Source organism: Anomalospiza imberbis, chromosome 1 (assembly GCF_031753505.1).
Source record: "Anomalospiza imberbis isolate Cuckoo-Finch-1a 21T00152 chromosome 1, ASM3175350v1, whole genome shotgun sequence".
Classification (NCBI taxonomy): Eukaryota; Metazoa; Chordata; class Aves; order Passeriformes; family Viduidae; genus Anomalospiza; species Anomalospiza imberbis.
Window position 1 is genome coordinate 18,258,364 of NC_089681.1, and position 24,917 is coordinate 18,283,280.

Consider the following 24,917-nt stretch of genomic DNA (forward strand, 5'->3'; position numbering starts at 1 on the left):
TGGGTGCCAAGGGCAGCTCAGACGATGGAGATCAAGTCAAGCTCACACGCGACGCACAAAGTGTGTGGGCTGGACTCACAGCCCACAGCTGCTTTCAGGGGATGTTCGCCCCTCCAGAAATCCCACTCTACCCCAGAGTGCCCAAACCGCCGCCCAGCACTGGCTCACGCGCTCCACCGGCGCCTTCACCCCCGCACAGCGCGAGCAAGGCCGTGCCGCAGCCCCCGCACCGCGCACTCGCAGCGGCCCCACCGCCGCACCCGCAGCGGCCCCACCGCCGCACCCGGAGCGACCCCACCGCCGCACCCGCAGCGGCCCCACCGCCGCACCCGCAGCGGCCCCACCGCCGCTCGGGCGCGGGAGCGGGGAGGGGAGGGGAGGGGAAAGGGAGGGCGCGGCCATGGCCCCATCCCTGGCTGCTCGCCAGGGCCCTCAGTGCGCAAGAGCCGGCACCCCGCCGCTGGGGGCCGGTTCTGCGCAGGCGCAGCGCCCACAAGAGCCGCGTCGCGCCTCTGCCTTTCCTCTCTCCCGGCACCAAGATGGCGGAGTACGACCTGACCACCAGGATCGCGCACTTCTTGGACCGGCACTTGGTCTTCCCGCTGCTGGAATTCCTCTCTGTCAAGGAGGTGCGTGTCTCTCCTAGGGGTGGGAAGCCGGCTGCGGGAGTGGGAAGGTGGTAGGCCGTGCTGCCAGCTGCCGATGCTTCCCGCGGGCCTGGGTGCGCCGCGGCCGGGGCTTCCTCCCGTGGGCCGGGGCGCTGCGGGAGCCGGGCGCGGCCCGTGGGGGATTCGGAGCCTCCATAGGGAGGAGCTCGAGGCTCCTGTGCCGCGTGAGTCGAGGGGCGAAGCGTGTGGGGCTGCCCGGGGAGGGATGGGAGCAGAGCCGAGAGGAGGCCTGAGGCAGCCGCTCCTTGATCACGCCGCGCAGCTCCTCGGCCCCTCGCTTGCGAGGCAGCCCGGACTTCCTACACTCTTCTTCCTCTGATTTGGTGTAGTGTCTTTCCGTCACCTATATGCGGAGAAAGGAGAAGTCAGAGCTCTCCCTTGCAGCCGCAGTCCCGCGGCGTGGGACATCCTCGACAGCCCCGCGGCTCTTGGTGCTCGGGTCGTCACTCAGCCGGAGCTCAGGGCGGTCTGTGGGGTTACGCCAATGATACTAACTAATTCTAATTTGAAACCCATGTCATCACGAATTTGTGTTGGAAACAAATATAAGTCCCTTCTGCAATTATCCCTTGTTGGTCTTCTTATGTATATTTTTAAGTTATAGTGGTACACAGAACCTAGTAATGCTGGAGGTATCTCAGACGAGTGCTTCAGATACTTCAGACTAAACTCTCATCAATCTAAACTATTTTAAAATGGGAGCAGAATGTGTAAACTTTTATAAGTTTTGAATTTAAAGTAGGTATTATTTTTAGCCTTCAGAAAGGAACTGATGAACCACGAGTGCATTGAGACAACTTGACCTAGCCAGCTGTCACGTCTAGCATGTGGAGTTTGCTTAATGCCTGTCATCTTGGGGACATTTTTACATTAGCATTTTTATGGTAGCTGAAGTTAATTAAATAGTTAATTTTGTGGTGTTAGTTTTGAACAGCACAATGTTCATTGCTGAATGAAACTTCTACAGATTCCGTATCTGGGATGTGGACAGTTGTAGTACAGCTCTTGTGCAAATATGTTTTTGAGGAATGTACTGGGTTTGTCCCTCGACTACATCTTCAATATCTAACAGCAGTTTGCAACTCACTGATAAATTATGGAGTATGAACTCTAAAAAACAATTTGAAAAGTTTTAAAGTACACTATTTGATTACATAGCGATTCTAAATTTTTTTATACTATAGACCTAGCAACATATTTTAGATTAATCTGCACTACAGTTAAATTGTGAGTTTAATCTTGTGCATCTCTTCTGAAATTCACTTTAGGCAATTTAACTAGTCCTCACTGATCAGCATTTTATTTTGTGGAAAGTATTCCATACTTTAAAAGAAAGGTATGGTTAAGGTTTTTTATTTTTTAAATATGTATGTAATTTTGCAATAGGAATTACTATTCCTATTAAGAGACTAGTAATAGTTACTTGACTTCTAATTAGCTTTTGAAGTATCTGCTTTCATAGATAGCAGGAAATATTTGGTATTTTGTCAAGACTGTAAATGGAGAGAGGCTTTATAGTAAGTACTCTTAATTATAGAGCAGTGAGATTTGATACTTAAAGCAATTCAACTGTACAGAAGTCCATAAACTGTGCCATAAAAGTAATACATAATATGAATTGAGACTCCTCAACACTATTCAGATGAATCTGTTAATAATTCCTGTTTCAGATATACAATGAAAAAGAGCTGCTCCAAGGAAAACTGGATCTTCTCAGTGATACCAACATGGTGGATTTTGCTATGGATGTGTACAAAAATCTTTATTCCGATGAAATTCCGCATGGTAAGCTGCTCATTTAGATGTAAATCTTGTTTTTCAACCTTTCTGTCTAAAATAATAAATAACTAGTGGTAATTGCTTGTTGCATTCAAAAACTAGAGTACTGTTTAACTTTGGCATTACCAAAAGGATGTGCAGTACTGAGACAAGCAGAATGCCCTAATCCTGGGAAGTTTGGGTTTGTTGGTCTGTCAGGAACTTGACCTTGGGGTGACCTCCTAAGTATTTCAATGCTGATTTGGTAATTTCAAGCACTTTAAAGGTGTTGTGCTGCAACTAATGGAGTTGCAATAGCTTTTCATCTGTCAAACACTTGCACAATGATTTGGTGACTTTTTCTTTAAAGCATCCAGTATGTTAAGATTAGAGTTGCATTGTAAGTAATTCCATTGATTTGTCTGTCTGTGGCTGATTTTTAGACTTTGAGAAAGAAAGGTGGTTTTTTTTTTGTTGGTTTTTTTTTTTTTTTTTTTAATGTGTGTTTTCCTCAGTTTTGGCAATATAAGACTTGCTGTTTCTATAGGAGAAAATAAGTTTATTATTATAATGAATGTGATCTCTAACTGTCTTATCCATGATTTTGATAACTGGTCTGTTTACTACTTAAATTTCTATAATCTTGAGGAACATCTGGGAATGGGGAGAAAATAGATTATATACCTTTGTCTAATTTCCGTTCTTTATGGGTGTTTTGATTTTAAGAGTTTTCTCCCAGTTCTTTTTTTATGGGTTGGGTGTTTCATTTTGTTCATTTCTTCCTGACCTATTATTTCAATATCCACTGTCTTCCTATTTCTCCATCTTTTTTCTGTGTTGGTGAATTCCTCACCTTTTTCTTCGTATTAGGACTACAGTCTATTTTGCTGCATCTTAGGAGGAAGAGACTTGGGTGCTGTTGCATTCTTCCTCTGGGTCTTGCTCTTTTCAGACTCTTGAAGCTGCAGAGATGGCCACTCGCCTCTTTGGAAGAACAGAATTGATGGGCTTATGGACATGGGAGTCAATGTTTTGACCAAGTCTGTGCTAGCGTTCAGTGGCTCCTGTTATGGGCATGAGTGCTAGCATTGTTATAGGCATGTGTACTGTGACACATGGGACTTGTAACATTGTAATGAGAACCAGAGGGTTTCACTTCTGTAACTAAAGAAACAGCTGTGATAATAGCCTCACCTTTAGGTTACTTAACAGTTGTACTGATTAAAAAAGTCAGGCTGTATCAAGGCTATAAAACAAATCACAGAGCTGAATAGGTATTCCTCTTTCTTTCCTTGCTTCAGCCTTTTTAAACTGTTGAATTTTACTGTTATCAGCAGTAATTAAGGAGTAAAATACTAAAGAAGTAAACACAAGAAATAGCAATTCTAGCAGACTTCCACAAAATAACTGCTCCAGATGTCTTCAGAATTCTGATTATAGTCAGTTAGTAAAGCAGATTGCCTTAGAGTTTAACTTCATAAGGTCACAGCTGCAAGAAAGTTGGATGAACTTGCTCCCTTGGAGAGCTCTTCCTTCATCAAAGACCAGCCATTTCCACACTTGTTTGAAAAGAGCATTAGAAAAACACTACCTCTCAAAATTTTACATCATCAGTTTGGCAGGGTTTTGGTGGGTTTTTTTTGGGGCTTTTTTGTTTGCTTTTTTTTTTTTTTTTTTTTTTTTTTTTTTTTTTTTTTTTTTTTTGTATAATGACTTACTGTTGTTTGATGTGTGGCTTTTATTCAATTAATATAAGCAGAGCTAGTTCTTTGACATATTGTTCAGGGTGCTTCCTTGCACAGCTTCCTATGCAAAGGCCTTCACTTCTGAGATCTTTCTGGAATGTGTATCTTCTTGTATCAGTGCTTACCAGAATGTGTGTACGGACAGGTGGTTCTTACTTGTGGAACTGCTGGCGTTGCTAGAAGTTTACACTACTCTTTTTAGGACTTCACTGTTTAAAGTACTCAAAACTAAATTCACTTACACAGTTAAAATTAGAAATGTCCCTGCACAATTTATAGTTGCTTTTGTCTTGTCTTCAATGAGATCAGCTTACAATTACACACCCAGGAGATGTCTCAGGAAAACATATTTGTATTCTTATTAAGTCAGCTGAATGTTTTTTCTTTCATCTGTTTGTTCTTCCTCTTATATAATCTTAAGAGTCAACTGAAGGTGGAGATAATTTCTCCTTATTGGAACACTTCCTGTCAGGCAAGTTGTTCTCATATTTAGGTTGGGTCACCATTATGGTGTTAGGCACCTTGGATGTCCTGTTTAAATATCTGTGTAGTCAAATCATGAAAGAAATACTGACTGTTCACCGTGGCATTGAATGTTCTGGTGTGTGGCTCACTTTCACAGCTTCCTGCATTTATCTCCTGGGATTTAGTCTTGGCTTCTCTGATCCCGTGGGTTTCACATAGCCAATGTCAGGGTGATTTTTCCTTATTTTTTTTTAAACATATACACTTTTCTAAATTTTAAGTCTTCATTTTATTGTGTTGCTAGCACTTGGTGAGGAATTTGTGGTCTGTGTAAAATAATCACCCTAAAACTTAGTTGAATTTCCAAACACCTTTTCATAAAGGGCTTTATGTTTCCATTATGCACGGAGTGTTCATAATTTTGCAGGTTGAGCTGCTTGAAATTTTTCCTGTCCATTTTTAGTTAAGTTTGATCTAAATGTTCTTTCAGAACCTTATCATCAGTCAGAAGAAAATCCATCTTTGTAGTATCATTGGATTGTTTCCTTTTTTGCAAGTTTATTTGGAATAAGTGAACTTAGTTGAAGGTTGTTTCTCCCTTAGTGGAAGCCTGAAGATACCTCTTGTAATACAGACTCTGCTCCAGCTGTACCTGCTCTCTGGTGGCCTCCAAACAGGAGAAAAAGAACCAAATGTTAGAAGTTTTTACTAAGTTACAGAATTGTTATACACAGATGGATTTGAGAATTGACTGAGAGGACAGGTGATGTAGGAATTGCGAAGATGTGTTCAAGTGTCAGCACCATGTAATTACAGATTGGTTCATGTAAAAACTTAAAGCATTATATTAAAGTCTTTTTGTTTGTGTTCAGCTTTGCGTGAGAAAAGAACAACTGTTGTTGCACAGCTGAAGCAGCTTCAAGCTGAAACAGAACCTATTGTCAAGATGTTTGAGGATCCAGAGACTACGAGGCAAATGCAGTCTACTAGGTAATTTCTAATGTAATTTGTCAGGATGGCTTGTTGGTACCTCTTAAGTGTTGCTGCTCAGAATGCTTTCTATGTAGTAACTGCAAGAAAAACATTTTTATTTTCATACAGTATTTAAGTAGTGCTTGTGGTTAGGTAATTTAAATTGCTGGACACAGTTTGCTCTTTTCAGTGCTCTTCCCTGTTGTAAAAAAGACATCTATTGTTTTTAATGTTCCTGAATCAACTTGGTACAAGTGATAGTCATCATCCAGTACAGTTCAATCACAGGTGCTTTTTTGTTTGGCTTTGATTTGGTTTAGGGTTTTTTGAGGGAAAATACAGGCTGAAACAGTTCATATTTTCTCTTCTGCCTTCCAAAAAAGGTTATGGAGTGTCATATTAGTCTGGGAGGCCTGGTTGGATGAGCATCCTTTCATCCGCAGAGCATATATTTCTTTAGGCTGTTCTGTCCTTTTCCCACTTACTCTCTCCACCCCCAAGCTGTTCCATCTTGTTGGTGTAAGGTTGTGCTCATAATAGTCTTTTTAAGATGTATCCAATTTCTTTTAAATTTTCTTATGGGACTAATTAAAGTAGAGTGAGTTTGTCTGCACGTTGTATCTAAGGTCTGTCAGAGTTTTGCCATGGTTAAGCTGGAATTAGGCTCTGTAAGAAAGAGTTCAGCTGTAGTCACTGAGGAGTAACTGCACCTTCAGCAGAGAGGTGGGCAGGTATTTGTTTGGCAGAAATTACTTCTTGTTTCCTTTAGATAGGTATCACTGTTACTGCTGTTGTAAGTGTGTCTAGCAAACTGGAATAATAATTGAATCTCTTCTTTAGCCTTACCTGCCCTAAAATTTTAAAATGGAGTGTAGTGTATGAGACAGACAACCTATGGCTTAACTTGAATTTGAAGATTGTACTTGGGTTTTATTGTTGGCAAGCTGTGTGCATCCACTGATACTGTAACATTAAGAAGGCTGTAATGTTACTTCTGGAATTTCTTAGAAAAGTATTGAATGTACAAAATCTTTTTTCTAGTCTGCAGAAATCTTCTGTGTGAATATGTTTTTTTTGTGAACAAACTCCCTGAAGAGACTCCCTTGGGTCCCCCAAGGGAGAGGAACTTGATTAGAATTTACTCTGTTTCAAATACACATTATCATTCTTTTTTTTTCTTGCCTCTGCTTTTTGTTCCACTCTTTGCATTGTTTTCAGAATTGGTTATAGATCAGTTTAGATCTTGGTCAGTGCAGCAATTGTGAGGTGCAGTGTATTATGTCTCAATGCACACATGAAACAGATGTCAGTAGGAGTCATGAAATCTGTTAGCTTTAGAGTATGTCAAGAGAAGTTTGTTTTCTATCCTGATACCACCAGAATGTACTTAAATTTCTGTTGTAAAACTATTGTTAACTAAGTAAGTTGCCTTTGCATCTGATTTCAGAATGGATGTTCATGTCAGATAATTACATAAAGAAAAAGGAATTGCATTTGTTTATGACTTGTGGTAATGCAAAGCCAGGAGTCATTTGCTTTTGTTGGTAAAGCTTTGAAAGTCTTAGTTACTATGGCAGTTGTCTTCAAGAAAAATCTTCCTCCATAATTAGTCAAATGTAATTGAACATACTGAGGTTTTATCAAATTCTTGCTTTACCTTTAGCCAGTTTTTTAATAATAATTAGGCTAGAAAAGTGTTACTAAAATACCAGCATTTTGAGGGGAATATGCTCTGTTATTTGATTTTGATTCGCAAAAGTTGGTCAATAGTATGTTCTTCAAATTGGAAATGCCTTGTTTGGGAGCAAGAGGTACAGTACAGTCAATAAATGCATGGAATATAACTTGCCTAATGCTATAGAATATTAGGCCTACTACTCATCTCTAGCAAGTTTTGGTTTAGAACTGCTGTGTGATTTGTGTTTGTAAAATATCTGGAAACTTCACAGCTCAGAAGTTCTAGTTTCGGTTTATTGGCTCAGGAGTAGTTCTAATCCAGATTATTTGGGTTAGATAGTAATAGGTAGAATTGGGCTGAAATATGTCCCATCTGTCTAGACCTGAGTAGTATGCTGTAGATAGTAGAAACAAGTTTTGATTCTTTTGGTAATTCCTGCTGGTGATTTTGGATCTCTGTCACATTCAGATAGCTGCATATTATCAGGACTTTAAATCATGACTTTTGATCCATGATGGCACTGTTTAAAATATCCACCTCAGGGAGACAATGAGTAAAGGAGATTTTGCAGGTGGAAGTTCTTCCAAGAATAAGCCAAAACATTTCACTTCTCTAAGCAACTGTTGGAGGATGTTGACAAACTCACATCTTTTCACTCAGTTGATTTCAGAGTAAATGGGAAAATATTCCCTTGCATATAATTTTGAAAATAACTTTGTCTCAAGGAATTTACAGCTTGCCTCCTGGAAGCTTAAACTTCTCTTTGATCTAGGTGATACTGCTTGTTCTTTTAGTCTTAATGTTAAAGAAAAAGCAGTCTTCAGAGATGTGATCACATGGTCATAGATATTTAGAACTTAATAGTATGATTATGTTTTATGGTTCTGTGTTCTGCACATATTCGCCGTGGTAGAGATAGTCTTGTGACCCATTCTCAGTGCTAACAGTAGTACTGAAAGTTTCCTTCCTACTTCTGTTTACTCTAGTCTTTGCCATTTTTCCCATCTCCTGTTAAAATCAAGGTTGTCTAGAGTAACTGCTCCGAAATTGGAACATGAGAGTGGGAGGAGCTCAAATTCAGAATTGAACTTTCATACTGAAGGCTAAGGATGCTATCAAATTTAAAACAACTTTCCACTTTCTTAACTGTAGTTATTGTTGCAGGTGGCATTCATTAAAAAGATTTTGAAACTACATGATGCCGTAATAGATGACTGCAGCTGCTTTTGAACAAGTGGAAGAATTTTACTTTAAATTTCTTCTCAGTTTTTTGTGTTTTACCTTTAAAATTGTGTTGCATTGTTTAGTGTTGCATGGTGGCTATCAATTTATTTTGTAAAAACAGTGCTTTCTATCCTTTTATAATAGAGATGGTCGGATGCTGTTTGACTATTTAGCTGAGAAGCACGGGGTAAGTGTTGTAGCTGCTGGAATTCAGTTCTAAGTCTGTTCACTCAACCTCCCTCACAGCTGACAGCATTTTGACCAAGTATGGCCTAGCATTTTGTCCTGTCCCCTGTCAATGTGGCTAATAGGTAGAATTCCTAATACTAGCATATTTAATCCCTTGAACTTTTAATTTTTATTAAAAAAAACCCTGAAATGTAATGCTGGCTGCACCTGTGTAGCTTAGGTGTGCTTTACTTTGTAATGCAAGGTTTCACCTTTCTCCAGTATTGGTCTAAACTTTCATTCCATGGCATGGATTGAGAATATAATAGTTTTCGGTTGTCTTTTCTTATGTTCTATGTCTTTTGAAAAACTACAGTTTTCAAATCTTACTCTACTATTAAAATCAGCTTGTGACAGTGTGGTTTTTTTTCCTAGGGAATAAAAGCTTTTATTGTATTCCTTTTCAGTTTCGGCAGGAGTACCTAGATACACTCTACAGGTATGCAAAATTCCAGTATGAATGTGGCAACTACTCAGGAGCTGCAGAATATCTCTACTTCTTTAGAGTTCTGGTAAGTTTTGATTGGTTGTTGGTTTGGGGTTTAGTTTTTTCGTTTATTTGGTGTTACTTTCAATGAAGTATTTATACCAGTAAATTGTCTATATGCATTCTTAGCATATAATACTTTATAGCTTTTTGAGGCAATTACTGTATGCCAAAGTTGACAGTAATGGTTAATAATCATCACTATGGTTCAGCAATTCCATTATTTTCAAGTAGAACTCAAAATTGTTCTTTAAATTTGTATGTCTTGTAGCATTTAATTATTTAATACAATTAAGTGAATACTTGATTTTGTGCACAGATGTAGTCAACAGCAGGGAAAAGCTTGCAGGTAGGTTGAATGTAATTTCTGGTAATGGTGAACTGCCAGCTTCTTATCTGAACTGTTATATGTTCTCTCTTGAATTCTGTGATGGATTTGAGTATAAGTCATTTCCCTATGAAATGAGTCAGCTTAGATGATAAAAGTAGAACCAGATCCATCATCTCTGAAGCAACTCTTTTCATCTTGTTGTAATTCATATCATTTGTTACTGATGGGAGTGAAGTTTGAGAATAAAGATTTGATGTCTTGTAAGAATCTCAGTACAGTAAATTTATTTTTGGTGGTCAATGAATGTGCTGCTTTACTAACAAATAGAAATTTAAGGTAACTGCTTGAAAATCCAGATAATATAGCTGGAACAGCTGCAGTACCTAAAAGTAGTTATTGTGAATAGCTACCTCTAATTAAGTGATTCAGAACCAGCACATAGCATGTGAACTTTACCAACTCAGTATCTACTAAACTGGCACCTGGATTTCCTGGAAGAGCTCATAAGTCAGTATCTCATAGATTTGTGCAGTGATTGCTGAAAACATGTAATGGTTCATACCTTAATGCATTTTCCTTGCTAGTTTCTATTCCCATCTAAAAGTAAACTTAACTCTCTGATATACTGTTAGAGTAAACTACAAAAATTTCTGTAATTGACTGTAATTAAAGAAGAAAAATTGGAAAATGTATCTTTAATCAGAAGAACAGGGCTTAAAGTAGGAATGAGTTGAATTATTAGTCTAAATCTTGATGCTAAAGCTGACTTTCAGTGTTCTAGGTTCTTTTTATGTGCCAACAGGGGAAGTGAAGGTTACATATGTAGGTTTGTGGGCAACTGTTCTTAATTCTTCATGACTTTTTTCTGGACATAGCATTATGTTCTTGTATGTCCAGTAACCTCAAAAAATGAAGTACTGATTTTGTGCTGATAATAGCTTCGTACAAAACTTTTGTTACTAATTCTGATGGGAGAAGATTTGTTTAAAAGCCCTGTGTGATGAAACATAGTCTGTGAAAGAACTATTGTAACCAGTCTGAGAACAGAATTTGACATTGGCATAGTGCAGCTCATTCCTGTGTAAAACTAACTCAGCTTGACCTTAGGAAGCAGGTTCAGTGCTGCCAAGTTGCAGTTCCACTGGACATTGCTGTAACAAGTACACTTCTGGGCAAGGCATTAGCAGGAAGAGTTTGGAATGCTAGCTTTTTGAAGGTGGTTACCTACTATTAGGAGTTCTTTAGGAACCTGCCTTGTAATAACCTTGTTTTACTAGTTTAGAAGCATTTTTTTATGGTGGAAAAAAAGGAAACCCAAAATAAATTTGGAACCAGTGTGTCATCTGTTGCTCAGCCATTTTTAATTTTTTTTTTTTAACTTGAACTGTAGCAGCATGGATCTTTGTCTTTCTTTGACAGGATTTCCTAGTTTCTGTGTAAGAAATTTTACTACTGTTTTTTTTTTTTTTTTCTGTATTTAAACTGTTTTTCTGAAAAAAAACCCTAACTTAATTTGGAAAGTTAGGATTATGCAAAATTGATATCTTGTAAATGAAAAATACTTCCAGAAAACACCATTTGTAATTTTAAAAGTAAATGATAATTTTTTAAAAAAACTAAGTGTGTGACTTGGTTGCTATTGTTGAACGTAGGTTCCAGCAACAGACAGAAATGCTTTGAGTTCTCTTTGGGGAAAACTGGCATCTGAAATCCTGATGCAGAATTGGGATGCAGCCATGGAAGATCTCACAAGACTAAAGGAGACAATAGATAATAATGTAAGTAAAATCTTGGACATCTTAGCAAGGTGAGAGGTTAGAGGTGCTAGTACTCAAGTTTTATTATAAATCACTTGCAGTTTTGTTTAGGAGTAGGTTACCACCTTTTCACTTGATACTTTCTTATTGGCAGTGGGAGAGTCAAAGGATGCTCGTGAAGAAATAATGAAACATTATTTTTCAAATTGCTTGCCTCTTAACACTTTAGGTTCTAATCTATATTTTCAAATATATTTCCAATAAACAAAAAAATCTTAGGGATGTGTTTGAGGGCAAGGTATCATTGTGTGAAACTGCTGTTTAAATTTCAGATACTTACTATTCATTTTCTGGAAAGAATAAAATGCATGTAAATAAAACATATTATCTGATGAAGACAGTGCTTTATGACAGAAATTGCAATCATCTTGTGTTTGGAAATAGTTTTCAGCTAATTCAGCTTTCTTGACAAAACTCTCCTGAGTTCAGATGAGTACCAAGAACTTAAAGGGAAGAGTGGGGCTGCAGTAATAATTCAGAGCACCTGATTAGATTAGGGACCTCTCCTCTTTGCTTGTGGAGCTTCACTGGCCATATCAGATGTGAAAGAGAGATGAGAGAAGTTCTCTTTTCTGAACCAGAGTCTTGAGAAAACAGGTTTTTTTCTGTCCCCCAGTCGTTCTTTGTCTATGTGGCAGATAATTAGTGTTAACAAATTTTCTTCTGTAATTTTTTTCTTTATGATTCTGTATGTTTATTATAGACTATTTGACTTGTTTATTAAACTCCCAAGATTTTTTTAGGATTGAATTAGAGCAGTCTGTTGTCATGCTCTTCAGAGGGAGGATTACTTACCCTGTCAGTTCATCCTCAGTGGGTTGTTTTGCAGTTTGTTTGAAGTGCTGTTGAAATTTGGAGCTAATACAGGTACTTGGAGCTGAACCCTTGTTTGTCCATTATCAGCAGGTTTAAATAAAGATAATGACTTTTTTTTGGCCGAAAGTGATGATAGAGTTTCATTGAGAAAAAAGGTCTTGTGAGAATTTAGAAATGATGTAAAACAGAAAAGGTGAAAAAGCCAAGTAGTTACTCAAATCACATCTGAAGAGGGAATACAAGGAATTTGGAATTAAGAAGGGAAGTAACTTAGGTTGGTATGGTGGTCTTGGAGAGCTAAAATCTCTGCTCTTACCATAATTGCAAATTTCAGGAAACAGTTTGGAATATAATATTGGAAAATTTATCTTGCTTAAACTTCAAGTAGATTTATCATTGAGATGACAAAAAAGCTGGAGGTCAAACTCGGCCTCACAGTGATGACAGTTACAAAGAGCTGATGCAAAATCACAAAGTTTTGGGCAATTGCAGGTTTCCATGGATTAGTATTCAAGTAAAGTTGTGTTGTGTTTGACTTGAACCAATGTTACATTTTCTCTTAGTCTGTCAGCTCTCCACTGCAGTCTCTTCAGCAAAGAACATGGCTCATCCACTGGTCTTTGTTCGTGTTTTTTAATCATCCTAAAGGGAGAGACAATATCATTGACCTTTTTCTCTATCAGCCACAGTAAGTTTTGTTGTATCATCTGGGGGGTCTTTAAATGAAACTGAAGGCAAATGATAAATATGCAAGCTTGCGGAGCTTAGGGCTGCAGGGTGAAGGTATTGTTATATTCTGATTGTAGAAAGCTATTTTAAAAGATTCTTGGGAAATCCCAGACTAAATGAAAATTGAAACACTGTTTGTGAGAGGATTGACTTATATGTAGATCTAGCAGTCTTTGTTGCTCTCCTTTGGATGCTCTCTGATAGCTTGATACCTTTCTTACATTGTGGTACCCAGTACCAAGGTGAGGCACTGGTGCACCCAGTGCAGAGCAGAACAGGACAATCCCCTCTCTTGCCCAACTGGTGATTCTGTGCCAGATGTCCACCAAGACACAGTTGGCCCTCCTGCCTGCCAGGACACACTGTGACTCACATTCAGCTTGTTGTTGACCAGGACTCCCAGATCCCTTTCTGCTCTCCAGCCTCTGATTCCCCAGTCTGTACATAGATCCAGTGTTGCCCTGTTCCAGATGCAGAATCTGACATTTGCCCTTGTTATACTTAATACAGTTGGTGATTGTCCAGCCCTCTGACTTCTTTGTCAGGATCTCTCTGCAGGGCCTCTCTGCCTTTTAGGAATTAACAGCTCCTCCCATTTTAGTGTCATCAGCAAACTTCAGTATACCTTTGAGTTCTGAATCTTACCTATTTTTTTCTTTCTAGGTATCTCAATGCAATTCAGACAATGTGCCCACATATCCTCAGATATTTGACTACTGCAGTCATAACAAATAAGGATGTTCGTAAACGCAGACAAGTGCTGAAAGATCTAGTCAAGGTTATTCAGCAGGTAAGGACTGCAGTATCTGATATTTTTTGCCTATTTTTTAAGGAGACTTCATTATAACATTTTTCTAGTAATATATCTGGATTAGGATTTGAGGTATTTTGATACTTGATTTTTGTCAGTGAAAGATTTACTGAAGTAAAATGCATATCAGTCAGTGGGAGGATGAAATAATTTTTTTCTCCTTTCATATGCATGAGCAGTGTATGTACACATATATACAGTAGAGTATGCACACCGTTCTTTCTGTATTATTAAATGCTGAAAATTCAGTGAGATGTGAAATGGCTTTGGATCTGATTCTTCAGTTATCTGTACCGTATATTCTTGTATGAATAAGGGTCCTTTCTTACATTTCAAAACTACTGAATTGTGTGTGTTGATTTGAATTCACGTGCATTCTCTTGAAAATGGTTCTGTTGTCACAGTCGCATGAGCATGGAGATACAGAGAAGAGCAATAAAAGAGTTGCTTGGTAGCAGTCAGTGGGGGTTATGGCCCAGATTTTTATCTGAAATCAGCAAGCCACTTGTATACAAACCAATACACTTCACACACTTGATAATGTTGTGAGTAATATTGTATCTGTGTATGTATATAAATATGACAGTACTGTTATAGGCTAGCAATCAATTTTAATCACTTCAAGCATTTGGGGAACTACCTGTGCAAAACACAGTCAATGCAAAGATCACATTTTAGTTACAACTTAATCTGTTTTTAAGCATTAGTGTTCACAAAAAGTAGCATAAGAAATAAATCAGTGGTAAGTGTTATTACTCAGCTTTTTTCTTTATCTAAAATCTGATTGTAACATTGAGCTTCTAATGTAATATGAATTTCTAATACTTGAAGTAAGTAACGTTACAACTTCTTGCTTTTGTGTAATAATGCACACCATAAGGGTACTTATTTTGAAAATGCTAACTTAGGGAATTTCAAAACAAAAGCCCATCAGATTTTTTAGTACTCTTCTACTCTGTATGATTAATGATATTAAATGATGATATGGTAGAGGTTTTGGAGATTTGAAATAACTTGTGGTGCTGCTTCAGTAGCAGTAAAAGATTGTGTGTACTTGCAACATCTTTGCAAGTGTTGAACTGATAGGTAAGCAGTTTGAAAGATGCTCATTCTAAGACCATTCTGCAAATAATGGTTAACAAGTGCAATTCTGATGTGAGAAACATGTATAGAACTTAATTTTAAACCTAAATAATGAGATTGTAAATACAGTTCTTTGGGGAAGGAAAAAATAACCGATCAGTAGAGAAAAATATCTCTCTTAGGAATTTCCTTAATCTGTTGATTTTACTGTATAGTAAAGCAGATACTGATACATAGTGACTTAAGCTCTCTTAAAATATGCATTAGAAACACTTAAGGGGATGTTTGTTGCATCTGAAATTACACAATTGTATATAGATGCAGCATTGTCTCTGCTTCGTAATTGAGAAAGTTGAGTAACTTCTGTAATGCCAAAATAAATTGAAGTAGCTCGTATATAGAAAGGAGCAATTTTGTTAGCTATGTTGTCTATGAAAATCAAATAATCATTCAGTTTGAAGTATGAAGGATTTGTTGTTGGAGTTGTCTTTGAAATCAGAATTTAGGAAGACTATTCTGTCTTATCTTATGAAATTTGAAGGTTTGATACAGAGACTGCTCTAGACTCGAGAGTTTCCTAACCCAGAGATTGCATCATTAAATGCTGAAGGTGAAACTACACCTCTGGTTGTTTTACCAGACTTTTGGGAGGAAGCACATTTATGTAGCTTTTATAGGGAGAATGTGGAAGTTCAACTTTTTTTTTAAGGTGATATATGGGCTTGTTTCCACTATTAATTTTTTTAAGACTATAAGGAATACTTGAGTGACCACGTGGCCTTGATTTCTGATGTTGTTCCTATTTTTTTGTTAATAGGAGTCCTACACATACAGGGACCCTATCACAGAGTTTGTGGAATGCTTGTACGTTAACTTTGATTTTGATGGAGCGCAGAAGAAGCTGAGAGAGTGTGAAACAGTAAGACTTAAAATACTTAGAAGACTACTTTTCCTTTAAGACCTCTAAAATTCACAATGAGCTGCTAATTTGTTTGAAGTGGTGTTTGGTTACATTGCCAGTGTTTTCTGATAAACCTAAATTCATGGTTGGGTGGTGGTGAGTTTCATTCTGTAACACTTACACGTGACTTACTGTTAAGGATATAGCTTTAATGTTATAATAATGTTGTATTTAAGAAGTTCTAGGAGAAGAAGCAAATAGGTAATCATGCATTTGGCTGAGCTTCAGGTTTTCCATTAAAGTCTGAGAAATGCTTGAAGAAAAGCTCAGATTTGCCTTTTGTTGTGAAAGATGGGTGGGGAGTCAAATTTTGTGTTGAAAGGGTCTTCAGTAGTTAGGGCAGCAGTAGAGTTTGACCTTCAGTAGAGTTACAGCCTTGCTCTCTTCTTGAGTCAGACCTCAGTGATCATGGTAGCATGCAGTTTAAATTTAGTAAGATGCTGAACAAGGAAAAATATTGTTCATCTATAGCTTTTTTGCCACATCTTTGAATATGGCAATAATGTTTTTAGGTGTACTGTTGACTGCTCTTAGTTATTGGCAGTGTCTACCAGTAAGTTTCTACTCGTACATTGGCTCTCATGTTACCTTTCTGCTTACGCTTGCAGGTGCTTGTGAATGATTTCTTCTTAGTGGCGTGCCTTGAGGACTTCATTGAGAATGCCCGGCTCTTTATATTTGAGACTTTCTGTCGCATCCATCAGTGCATCAGCATTGGGTAAGAGAATGTCTTCATTCCTCAGTTCAGAAAATCAGTCATGGAGGGCAGTTTGACAGACAGTGCAAACTTCAAGAAGTATTCAGTTGTCAAGTAAAATCCTCACTGAAATCTCATTTGCATAGTATTCTTTCTAGTTTTATAACTCTGATGTGATGTACTTGAATTATAATTATATTTCAGAGTTTAATTATTGTGTTGAACTTCAAAGCAACCTCTCCGCCACCTCTAGCGCCCCCCTCCTCAAACAAGCAGTTCTTGCAAGCTAAAACTGCTATGTTTTTAAGTGAGATCTCTGCTGGATTTAATGCAGACTTTGATATCCAGTGTCACCAAAGTCCTGATGACAGTACCTCATTTGGGCCTCAATTCCACATGTTGAGGTAGAGTGTTAATATTAAGTAAGTACAAACTGCGAATACAATAATTGCTTAAATTTATTTTGATTTGGTAGATACAGATACCCATGTCTGTCTTATAGGTATATTCTTTGAAATTTATTAAATCACATTGCTTTTTCATTAATTAAATAGAAAACAATGGATTTTATTCCCTGTGACACAAAGTGATTCAGCTGCAAGAATTGTTATTAGCAAATATGTCTATTTATTTAGATTTATTTTATAAATGCAGGTTTTTCAAATGGATCAGCTCTGATGCCTCTTGTATATGTATATTAAAAAAAAAACTGAATAGGAAGATATTATATATACTTGAGATCTCTTTCCACATGGCCTTTGCCCACATTTCCCATACTTCTACATGCTTAAATTAAAAAGGAAAAAGTCAAAAACTGAATTCTGTAAAAAATCTCCTTGGTAGAGAGCAGTGCAGACATCCTTGAGAGAGGAGAAATGAAGACTGCTGAATTGATCAAGTTCAATGGAGTCTTGTTACTAGCTTGTATCCAGAGCAAATGTGTGCATCTAATCCTCTGAGGAAAGGATTTAACACTGCCTGATTTCAAAGGAAAGGCTTTGAGAGAAAACTGCCTTAATATTGCAAACTTCTTGGAAGGATTGCTTTTTTTATGGATAGATGTAGTTGGAAAAAGGACTGATTCTTACTACTTTTAATCTTTAGTCATTGGGTAACACTTGTCTTCATTGCCTTTGGAATGTTTTTTTTTATCCTTCATACCAGCTTAAAATAGTCAGTGGCTTTGATGTGAAAGGCGAACAGTGGATTTGAGCGTTTTAGTCAGCTGTGGTGTATTGAGTTTAAGCATATAGTCCTAATAGGAAATGGAACTACATGCTGAGAGCAGAGCTTTTCCATACTTAATATTTGTTTTTATAAGAGGGCTAATGCTTTGTCTAAAATCACTTGAAGCAGAGTACTGCATGCTTAGGCATAAAGGGGGTTTGAATAAGTATTTGGAAAAAAAAAACCCATACATGTAGTGCTCTTAAGGATGAGTTTCTGGGGAATATAAAGCCCAATAGTGTCTTGCTCTTTCTTACAATTTTTTTCTCATGGTGTGAATACTGCAGATATTCAAGCACAAGTTTTCAATTAAACTAGATGTTTAAGCTTTTTTAACTTGAGACTAGATGTCTTTCTGAGAAGTCTCCTCTGCTCCAGTCAAGGAGCAAAGACTCAGCAATATGTACTTTAAGAATTGTTCAAGCCTTGTATCAAAAGATATTGATAAACTGTGGGCAACATACCAATGATTCATTATGGCAAAAGTAGCAAGCTTTATCAAATTTTGTGGTAGGGAATTGCCATTTATTTAGTGTTTATTACTTAATAGTTCATTTTTTTGTGCTGTGTGTGATATTTCAGCTTTAGATATGATAAAAATATTGTAGATATGATAAAAAATATTTAGATATGATAAAAATATTGCTGTCCTTGTTATGTGTGAGTGATTCCTAAATATAGGTAGCAGTGTCCTTTCTTTATAAGCATTATAGTGTGTTCTGAGACAAGTGATATGATAGATTTGGACTTAAGACATTTATCTCAGAGTGACATGGATGTTTCTACCACATGCCCCTAAGTTAATTGAACACGGTGTCAGTCATCAGTAATGAGGTGGTTCTCAGTAGGTCGTTGTGTTTTCAGTGATGGATATCAGTTTTAAATTTCTTTGCAAGCTGTAATCAATATATTTGGGCTGACTAAATTAGGTTCATAAATATTTCTTGGAGTATTTCAGAGTTGCTTTTGAAGGAATTGGCCAGTAATTGGGTAATAGAGGAAGCCAATTCTGTTTTAGTTAGTTTGATATGCCTGTATTTAATTGGAGAGCTGGATATGCTTCATTTTTCTTTTGTACTGCACATACAAGAAAACTTTATATAAGATCGCCTTGTTATACAAGATGGGATGTCATATATGAGCATGTGGGGAATTCAGTAAATGAAATGAAATTTAAGTAAATGAAAACTTAAAACAACACTAGCCGTAGCATGATCCAAGTAAGTGAATTTCCTTATAAAACTGGTGGGCAGAAATGATTAAAAAAATTACTTTTGCCACTGTTTTGGTGAAATTGCCATTTGAAATTGACTGTAACTTGAAATAGTAGACCATTCTTTAAATTTTAATAGTATTTCATTATAATTGACTTAATTTTTATTGAATTATATCAAGAATCTTTATAAACAATGGTAACCTATAATACAACTTCTGTATAATACAACTTCTGTATTATACAACTTCTGTATTATACAACTTCTGTATAATACAACTTCTTCCATCCTTTCCTTAATATTAATGGTGTTAATATGTATTTGTAAATCTAAATGTGCCACTATTACTTCAGCTGTCCAACTTATACGAGACTAAGCTGTATTTTATCTCTTGAGAGTTTTAAATACATGTTCTGACTGTGGTAGGACAATGGTGGTGTTCGTTACAGAATTGTAATCAGGATAGATCTTCCATGCATTTGCTCTGGAAGGCATGTGTGTTACTTTACCAGGAAAATACCTCTGTGTTATGCATCCATGCACTTTGGGTGGTCCTGGCTGCTTCAGTGTAGGCTGCAAGGAGACTCTAAAATGGAATCCAGTTGCCCCAAGTGCTGGAGGAAGGTTGTCTCTTGTGTCAAAGATGTGTTAAAGTTCTAGGTTTTTTAATAGATATATTCTTTATTCACTAAAAGATAGGTGCTACCTGATAATGTCAGTTATTTTATACTAAAATTTAAAATCTGTGTAAGTCTCAAAGCTACAAGGTGAGAAAAAACAGATTTTACATCCTTTTTACTCTTGTCATTTTCATTCTCTGATTTTTAAGTTTTCCAGATACATGTTCAGGAAAATAATACTTGTGTAGTGTTACTTCTGTTGTGTTGCTACATATATACAGTATGTTTGTTCAAAAAGCACTTTTTAGTTGAAAGAAAAGGCACTTCTGAAGCAGCTGAGCTAGTAGTAAAATGTAGATACAGGAAAAGGTAGAATTATTTGCTAGTAATGAATGCAAAATACTTCATAGTTTCTGGCTTGGAATGATTCTCTAGAAATCTGTGCCCTCTTCCCCTCAAATTACATGAGGACTTTGTTAGGGAAAAAAGGAAAGTGTAGGTGCTGTAGATTGGAAGTCATCTGGTTTAATCCTGTGAACCCAATTCCAGGTCTGAGCAGGTCCCACAGAAGTATTCCATTTTGCTACTTAGTCAGGAATCTGCAAGTAAATCCTCCTATCTCCAGGAATGGAGGTTCCACTCTGTAATCCCAAAGCTGGATTGCTTAAGCCCCATTGTAGTGGCAGTGGCCTTTCTTGTGGAAGGGAATTTACCTTATCTAAATTGTACTAAGGTTTCTAAAAGGGAAATATGAGAATTATACCTACCCCCATGAACTTTCAGTTTAAAATTTCTTTAGGTTCAAGTCAAATGCTTAACATCACTGATTATGGGTAATAAAATGATTGTACTTTTTTTGTATTTAAAGTATCTCATGTTCTGTCCAGGTGACTGATAATTCCACAAAAATTTCCATCCTTAATGTCTTTTGCTCTCTTCAGCCTTTACAATTGCTCATTCAAACTCAGGTTAAAAGGTCTGCTGGAACAGTAGCAGCTGGGGTTGGGTTTTACTTCCCTTTACTTTGCCAAGTTCCAACACTTGTTACCCATTTGTTTTCTTAGTTCTCTTGAGTCAGTGTAAATCCAGTATTTTAAGTTACTTAGGGTTTTTTTTTCTATTCTAAACTATGTGTTTATCTGTGGAAAAAAAATGGCATTTGCTTTTATAGTTGGGAGTAAGGTAAGAGATCAAGACCATATAGGAGCGACAGCTGTATGAAGAAGTGTATGTAGAAGTCCAGTCAGGTAGATGATCTAACAGTTGATAGTTTATAAAGTATTTACTTGATGCAAATAATCATCAAGAAGAAAATCACTTTTTCAGGTGGAGAAAAAGATATTTAGGCAAGATTCTGTAAAATGGTGAGAAACTGACCTCTTGTGCAACTCAGCATTGCCAGCTGCCTTTTTAGTCATGTCCATAGCCCTTACCTCATGTTTGTTTCCTTAGTCTGCAAGCTGATGGAAGAATGAGCGTTACTAATGCCCTGTATGAGCCAACTGCCAGCAGGCAGCTAAAGGAGTTAGCTGGAAAGCCACAGGAAGCACTATTAGGAGGAATTATTCCCAGACAAGAGTGCTTGTTTCATTAAGAATTTTCCTTTCTCTGTTCTCACCCACCTTCCTGCCTTGAAGTTGCAAGAAGTTTTAACATGGTGTATTTGTCATATCTTCTATACCAAGCTCTGTCTAATGGGTCTTGTTCCTGAACTTTGGAGTGAAGCTTTCTTGTTAAACATTTTTTTGACTAGTTAATCTATACTTTCTTGACTGCTGATTGCATTTAAGTAAGAATAAAAGCAGTTTGGTTGAATTTTTTTTTTTTTTTTTATTATAGTGGTGGTGGTCTTATGTTGACAATTTTTCCAAAAATATTTGTGTAGACAAGGTTTAATAGGAACATAGGAAAATTGTGCAGGTCAAGACTATATGGTGTAGCTCAGAATGAATAAGTATACACTTTGGGAGATGCATTGTTATTTGCAATGCGGGTGGGAGATGCATGTATGTAATTTTTAAAGTCATTTCAGTCAAACTAAAGCAAGAGTCCCAGCTGTGCAGTATTTTTTGAATCTTGGACTGTGCCATATTTTGTATTGGTTTGACTTGTATTCCATAGTCCTTCGTTATGTTTACCAATATCAGAGGTTTTTTGCCATTTAATAAGCTGTTTATCTTTTAGCATGTTGGCAGATAAACTGAATATGACTCCTGAAGAAGCAGAAAGGTGGATTGTCAATCTAATCCGAAATGCACGGTTAGATGCCAAACTGGATTCAAAGCTGGTAAGACTGTACACAGAATCATGGAATGGTGTTTGTTGAAGGACCTTAAAGACTGTCTAGTTACAACCCCCCTGCAGGGACACCTCCCACTATTCCAGGTTGCTCAGAGCCTCATCCAACCTGGCCCTTGAGCACTCTAGGGGTGGAGAACCCACAGTTTTTCTGGACAACCTGTTCCACCCTCATAGTAATCTAATCTAAACCTACTCTCTTTCATTTTAAAGCCAGATGGATCCAAGTGAATTTGTTGAGTTTTTCATTAAATTTCTTTTACTTCATGGGCAAAGAAAAACAATAGAAATCAAAACTTCCTGTTCCTGGATAAAATGTAGTAGATTTCATTTCTTGTGTTTTGTGCTTGTCTGTAAGATCTGTAAAAGTTCTGAAAGCGAAGTATTACATTCAAGATCCTTGCAAGCTGAGCAATTGTTAAATTTGTTGTCTTTGCTGGGTTTTAGGGCCATGTAGTCATGGGCAACAATGCAGTCTCCCCTTATCAACAAGTGATTGAAAAGACCAAAAGCCTGTCTTTTCGTAGTCAAATGTTGGCTATGAACATTGAGAAGAAACTGAATCAGAGTGGTAGATCTGAGGTCAGTATAAGTTTTGTTTTTCTGAATTCATGCTGTCTTTTTTAAGAGAGATAAATTTGAGTATAATGCTAACCTATGCCTTAATTCACCAAATGTGCCTACTCCTAGTTCTAATACTAGGAATTACGTTGGAAAAGGCTTCGTCAAGAGGAGAATTAGACAGTGCCTCTTGCTTTCTTTTAGCCTTTCTCTTCATCATTAGATTTTATTCTCTTGCATAAGTCTTTCTGTCATTTGCTGCTCTGCTTCCTTTAAATGGTCTCCTTCACCACCAGGAAAGGGCAGATTATGAAGTGTGACACTTATGAAAGTACTTACAATACTTTTCCCAAGTGAGTTGTAGTCACAAGTATTGTAGGTGCGTATGTGGTATTGAAAGGAGAATGAATGGTGCTTAAGATTGGAACATGGCGGAGGAATTGAGCAAAACCCTAAACCTGTTAAACCCTGTTAAACCTGTTAAGTAAAATTCTAGAAAATGTAATTAAGTCATTGAAAAGTTTCAGTAGAATCAGTGAAAATGAGAAAATTGGTAAGATCATCTGGTTTTGCTTTCCTCCACATTACAGTATGGGAAGCTCTATGAAGGAGAACAGCTCTGTAATGGGGATGGCTCTGAGGCCCAACTATACATCTTTAAAACAAACAAAAAAATTCAGAACAAACCACACAGTAAAATAGCTTAAACATTAAAAGTTTTATTGCACTTCCTCATGCTTGGCTGAAATACTGGTAGAAATTGGACAGGAAGTGGTGCACTAGTTTATTCTGTTAATGGGAAGTTGTATGAAAGATGTGTCATTACTTTCTTTTAAAAATATAGCTGAAAAATTATTCCTGTATTTGTATTGGGATCTTCTAGAACTTCTTTTTGAAACTGCTAGCTTAGAGAACTCAGCTGTACAACTCAATTACAGTGTGTATGTGTGTCTGGTATATCAGCACTTGGCTTTAATCTTACAGGGTGTCCTTCATTATTAACAACATTCCCACTGTTTAAATTAATGTGTTATAAGTTTCAGAAGTATTAGGTAATACAGTAATTTCTTCTAATGTTTATTCATTTTTTAGGCACCCAACTGGGCTACACAAGACTCTGGATTCTATTGAAACACTTCTACAGTGGGGACAAATCTGTTTGTTTGACTAAAAAGCACATAAATACGTAACCTTTTTGAGAAAAGTGATTTTGTGTTAGAGCTTATGTTATTGGAATAAAATTGGCTACTTTTATCCATCTGTGTGTGTGTTTGATTTAAATATGTTTTATAAGGACTTTTAAACATCATAGTATTTTACAGCGTGTTTGATCACATTTTACAAAATTTAGGATGTCAGTTATCTAAGGTCTGTTTGTACCAAAGGATGCTTTTGCTCTCAGGGCTGTCTGTGTTTGAAAGCAGGGATTTATACATTTTTATTACCTATTGCACATGTTACATATTAAAAAAATTAGTGTGTGGAACAAACAAATAGACCATGTTTGAACATGCGGTCAAGCCAAAATCTTCTGTGCTTCCATGCTTTTGCTTGTTACAGGAGAAGCATGGAAGAGCAAAGGCACTTGTAGCCAGTATCTTCTGTGTGAAACCTAACATAGCCTACATGTAGAATAATTTGAGTAGACTTCTTGTGTTCATGCTTCAGAATTTTTCTTGTTTGAAATCACGTTTTAATCTCACCCTGTGTTGTTGGAGTATTTTTAGTGGGGAGGGAGGATTACAAAAGGCCTGACAGGTGAGCTTGCATATGGTTTAAAACTTTCATTCTGAAATTTGAAGTTCTTAAGATGAATGATGCAAACATTAGAGAGCAAAACTCTAGTTCAACTGTTGGATTTTGTAGGGGGTTTGTAAGTTTCTGGGGTTTTCAACTCCTCTTTCACGCTTGCCTGGATTTCCTTAGCACCTTTGCACTGCAGAATATGCTTCATTGTCTTTAAGAGAAAATGACAGATCCTTTTTCTGAGTTCTGTAAAGTATAGTGACTGATCACTGAGGTGAGTGTGGATGTTGGAAAGGAAGAGGCATTATCACTGCATACAGTTTTGTGTTTAAGGTTGAGGGAAATGCCAGTGACTCACCTTCAGCTTGTTCCAAATGTGTGCCTGTTTCCCTCTTAACTCCTTAAGTTCTGGGATTCATCTATGTGTGTAAAGTTGTTGCAGCTTGCCAACACTCCTACTTACTCTCTGGAATTACATGTTGCCTGGGAAAGGAGGAACAGTTTAGTGATGTTCAGCCTTAAGGCTAAGACCAGTTTTTACTGTTGTATTAAAGGGTAGATTCACAACAAGACAAGTCTTCAAGCTGCATGGAGACAGGATCAGTGGCAATGGACACAAAACATGGGAAAATTTCAGTTAGATTGAAGTGGGAATAACCATATTTTTAGCTTTATTACTAGAAGATCATCAGGGACTAGAAGTAGTCACCCAGAAATTTGGATTTACTGAGTACCTCAGCACCCTGATAGACCTAAACCTGCTTTGAGGAGGGAGTTGAAC

At 37.3% G+C, this 24,917-nt stretch overlaps 1 protein-coding gene across 2 annotated transcripts; it reads left to right on the forward strand.

Annotated features, from left to right (window-relative positions):
- Window positions 1-469: 469 nt before the first annotated feature.
- On the forward strand, window positions 470-23,644 carry EIF3E (eukaryotic translation initiation factor 3 subunit E). 2 transcript variants are annotated; one of them, XM_068182961.1, is made up of 14 exons: window positions 470-629; window positions 2,339-2,453; window positions 4,593-4,643; window positions 5,509-5,626; window positions 8,655-8,697; window positions 9,146-9,250; window positions 11,209-11,334; window positions 12,753-12,877; window positions 13,582-13,708; window positions 15,630-15,731; window positions 16,382-16,491; window positions 21,716-21,818; window positions 22,277-22,411; window positions 23,483-23,644. In XM_068182961.1, the coding sequence occupies exons 1-14, from the start codon at window positions 540-542 to the stop codon at window positions 23,519-23,521; spliced, it is 1,389 nt and encodes a 462-aa protein (XP_068039062.1). In that variant the 5' UTR covers window positions 470-539; the 3' UTR covers window positions 23,522-23,644. The 2 variants fall into 2 exon arrangements, with proteins under 2 accessions (XP_068039062.1, XP_068039063.1); XM_068182962.1 differs by lacking the exon at window positions 4,593-4,643.
- Window positions 23,645-24,917: the final 1,273 nt, after the last annotated feature.

What these genes read in the sequence shown, in the direction of transcription:
- EIF3E (XM_068182961.1), top strand. Translation starts at nt 540, where the DNA reads ATGGCGGAGTACGACCTGACCACCAGGATCGCGCACTTCTTGGACCGG. An exon ending in ATTTAGCTGAGAAGCACGGG is followed by an intron (nt 8,698 to 9,145) that starts GTAAGTGTTGTA and finishes ATTCCTTTTCAG; the next exon opens with TTTCGGCAGGAGTACCTAGA. An exon ending in CTTTTTCTCTATCAGCCACA is followed by an intron (nt 12,878 to 13,581) that starts GTAAGTTTTGTT and finishes TTTTCTTTCTAG; the next exon opens with GTATCTCAATGCAATTCAGA.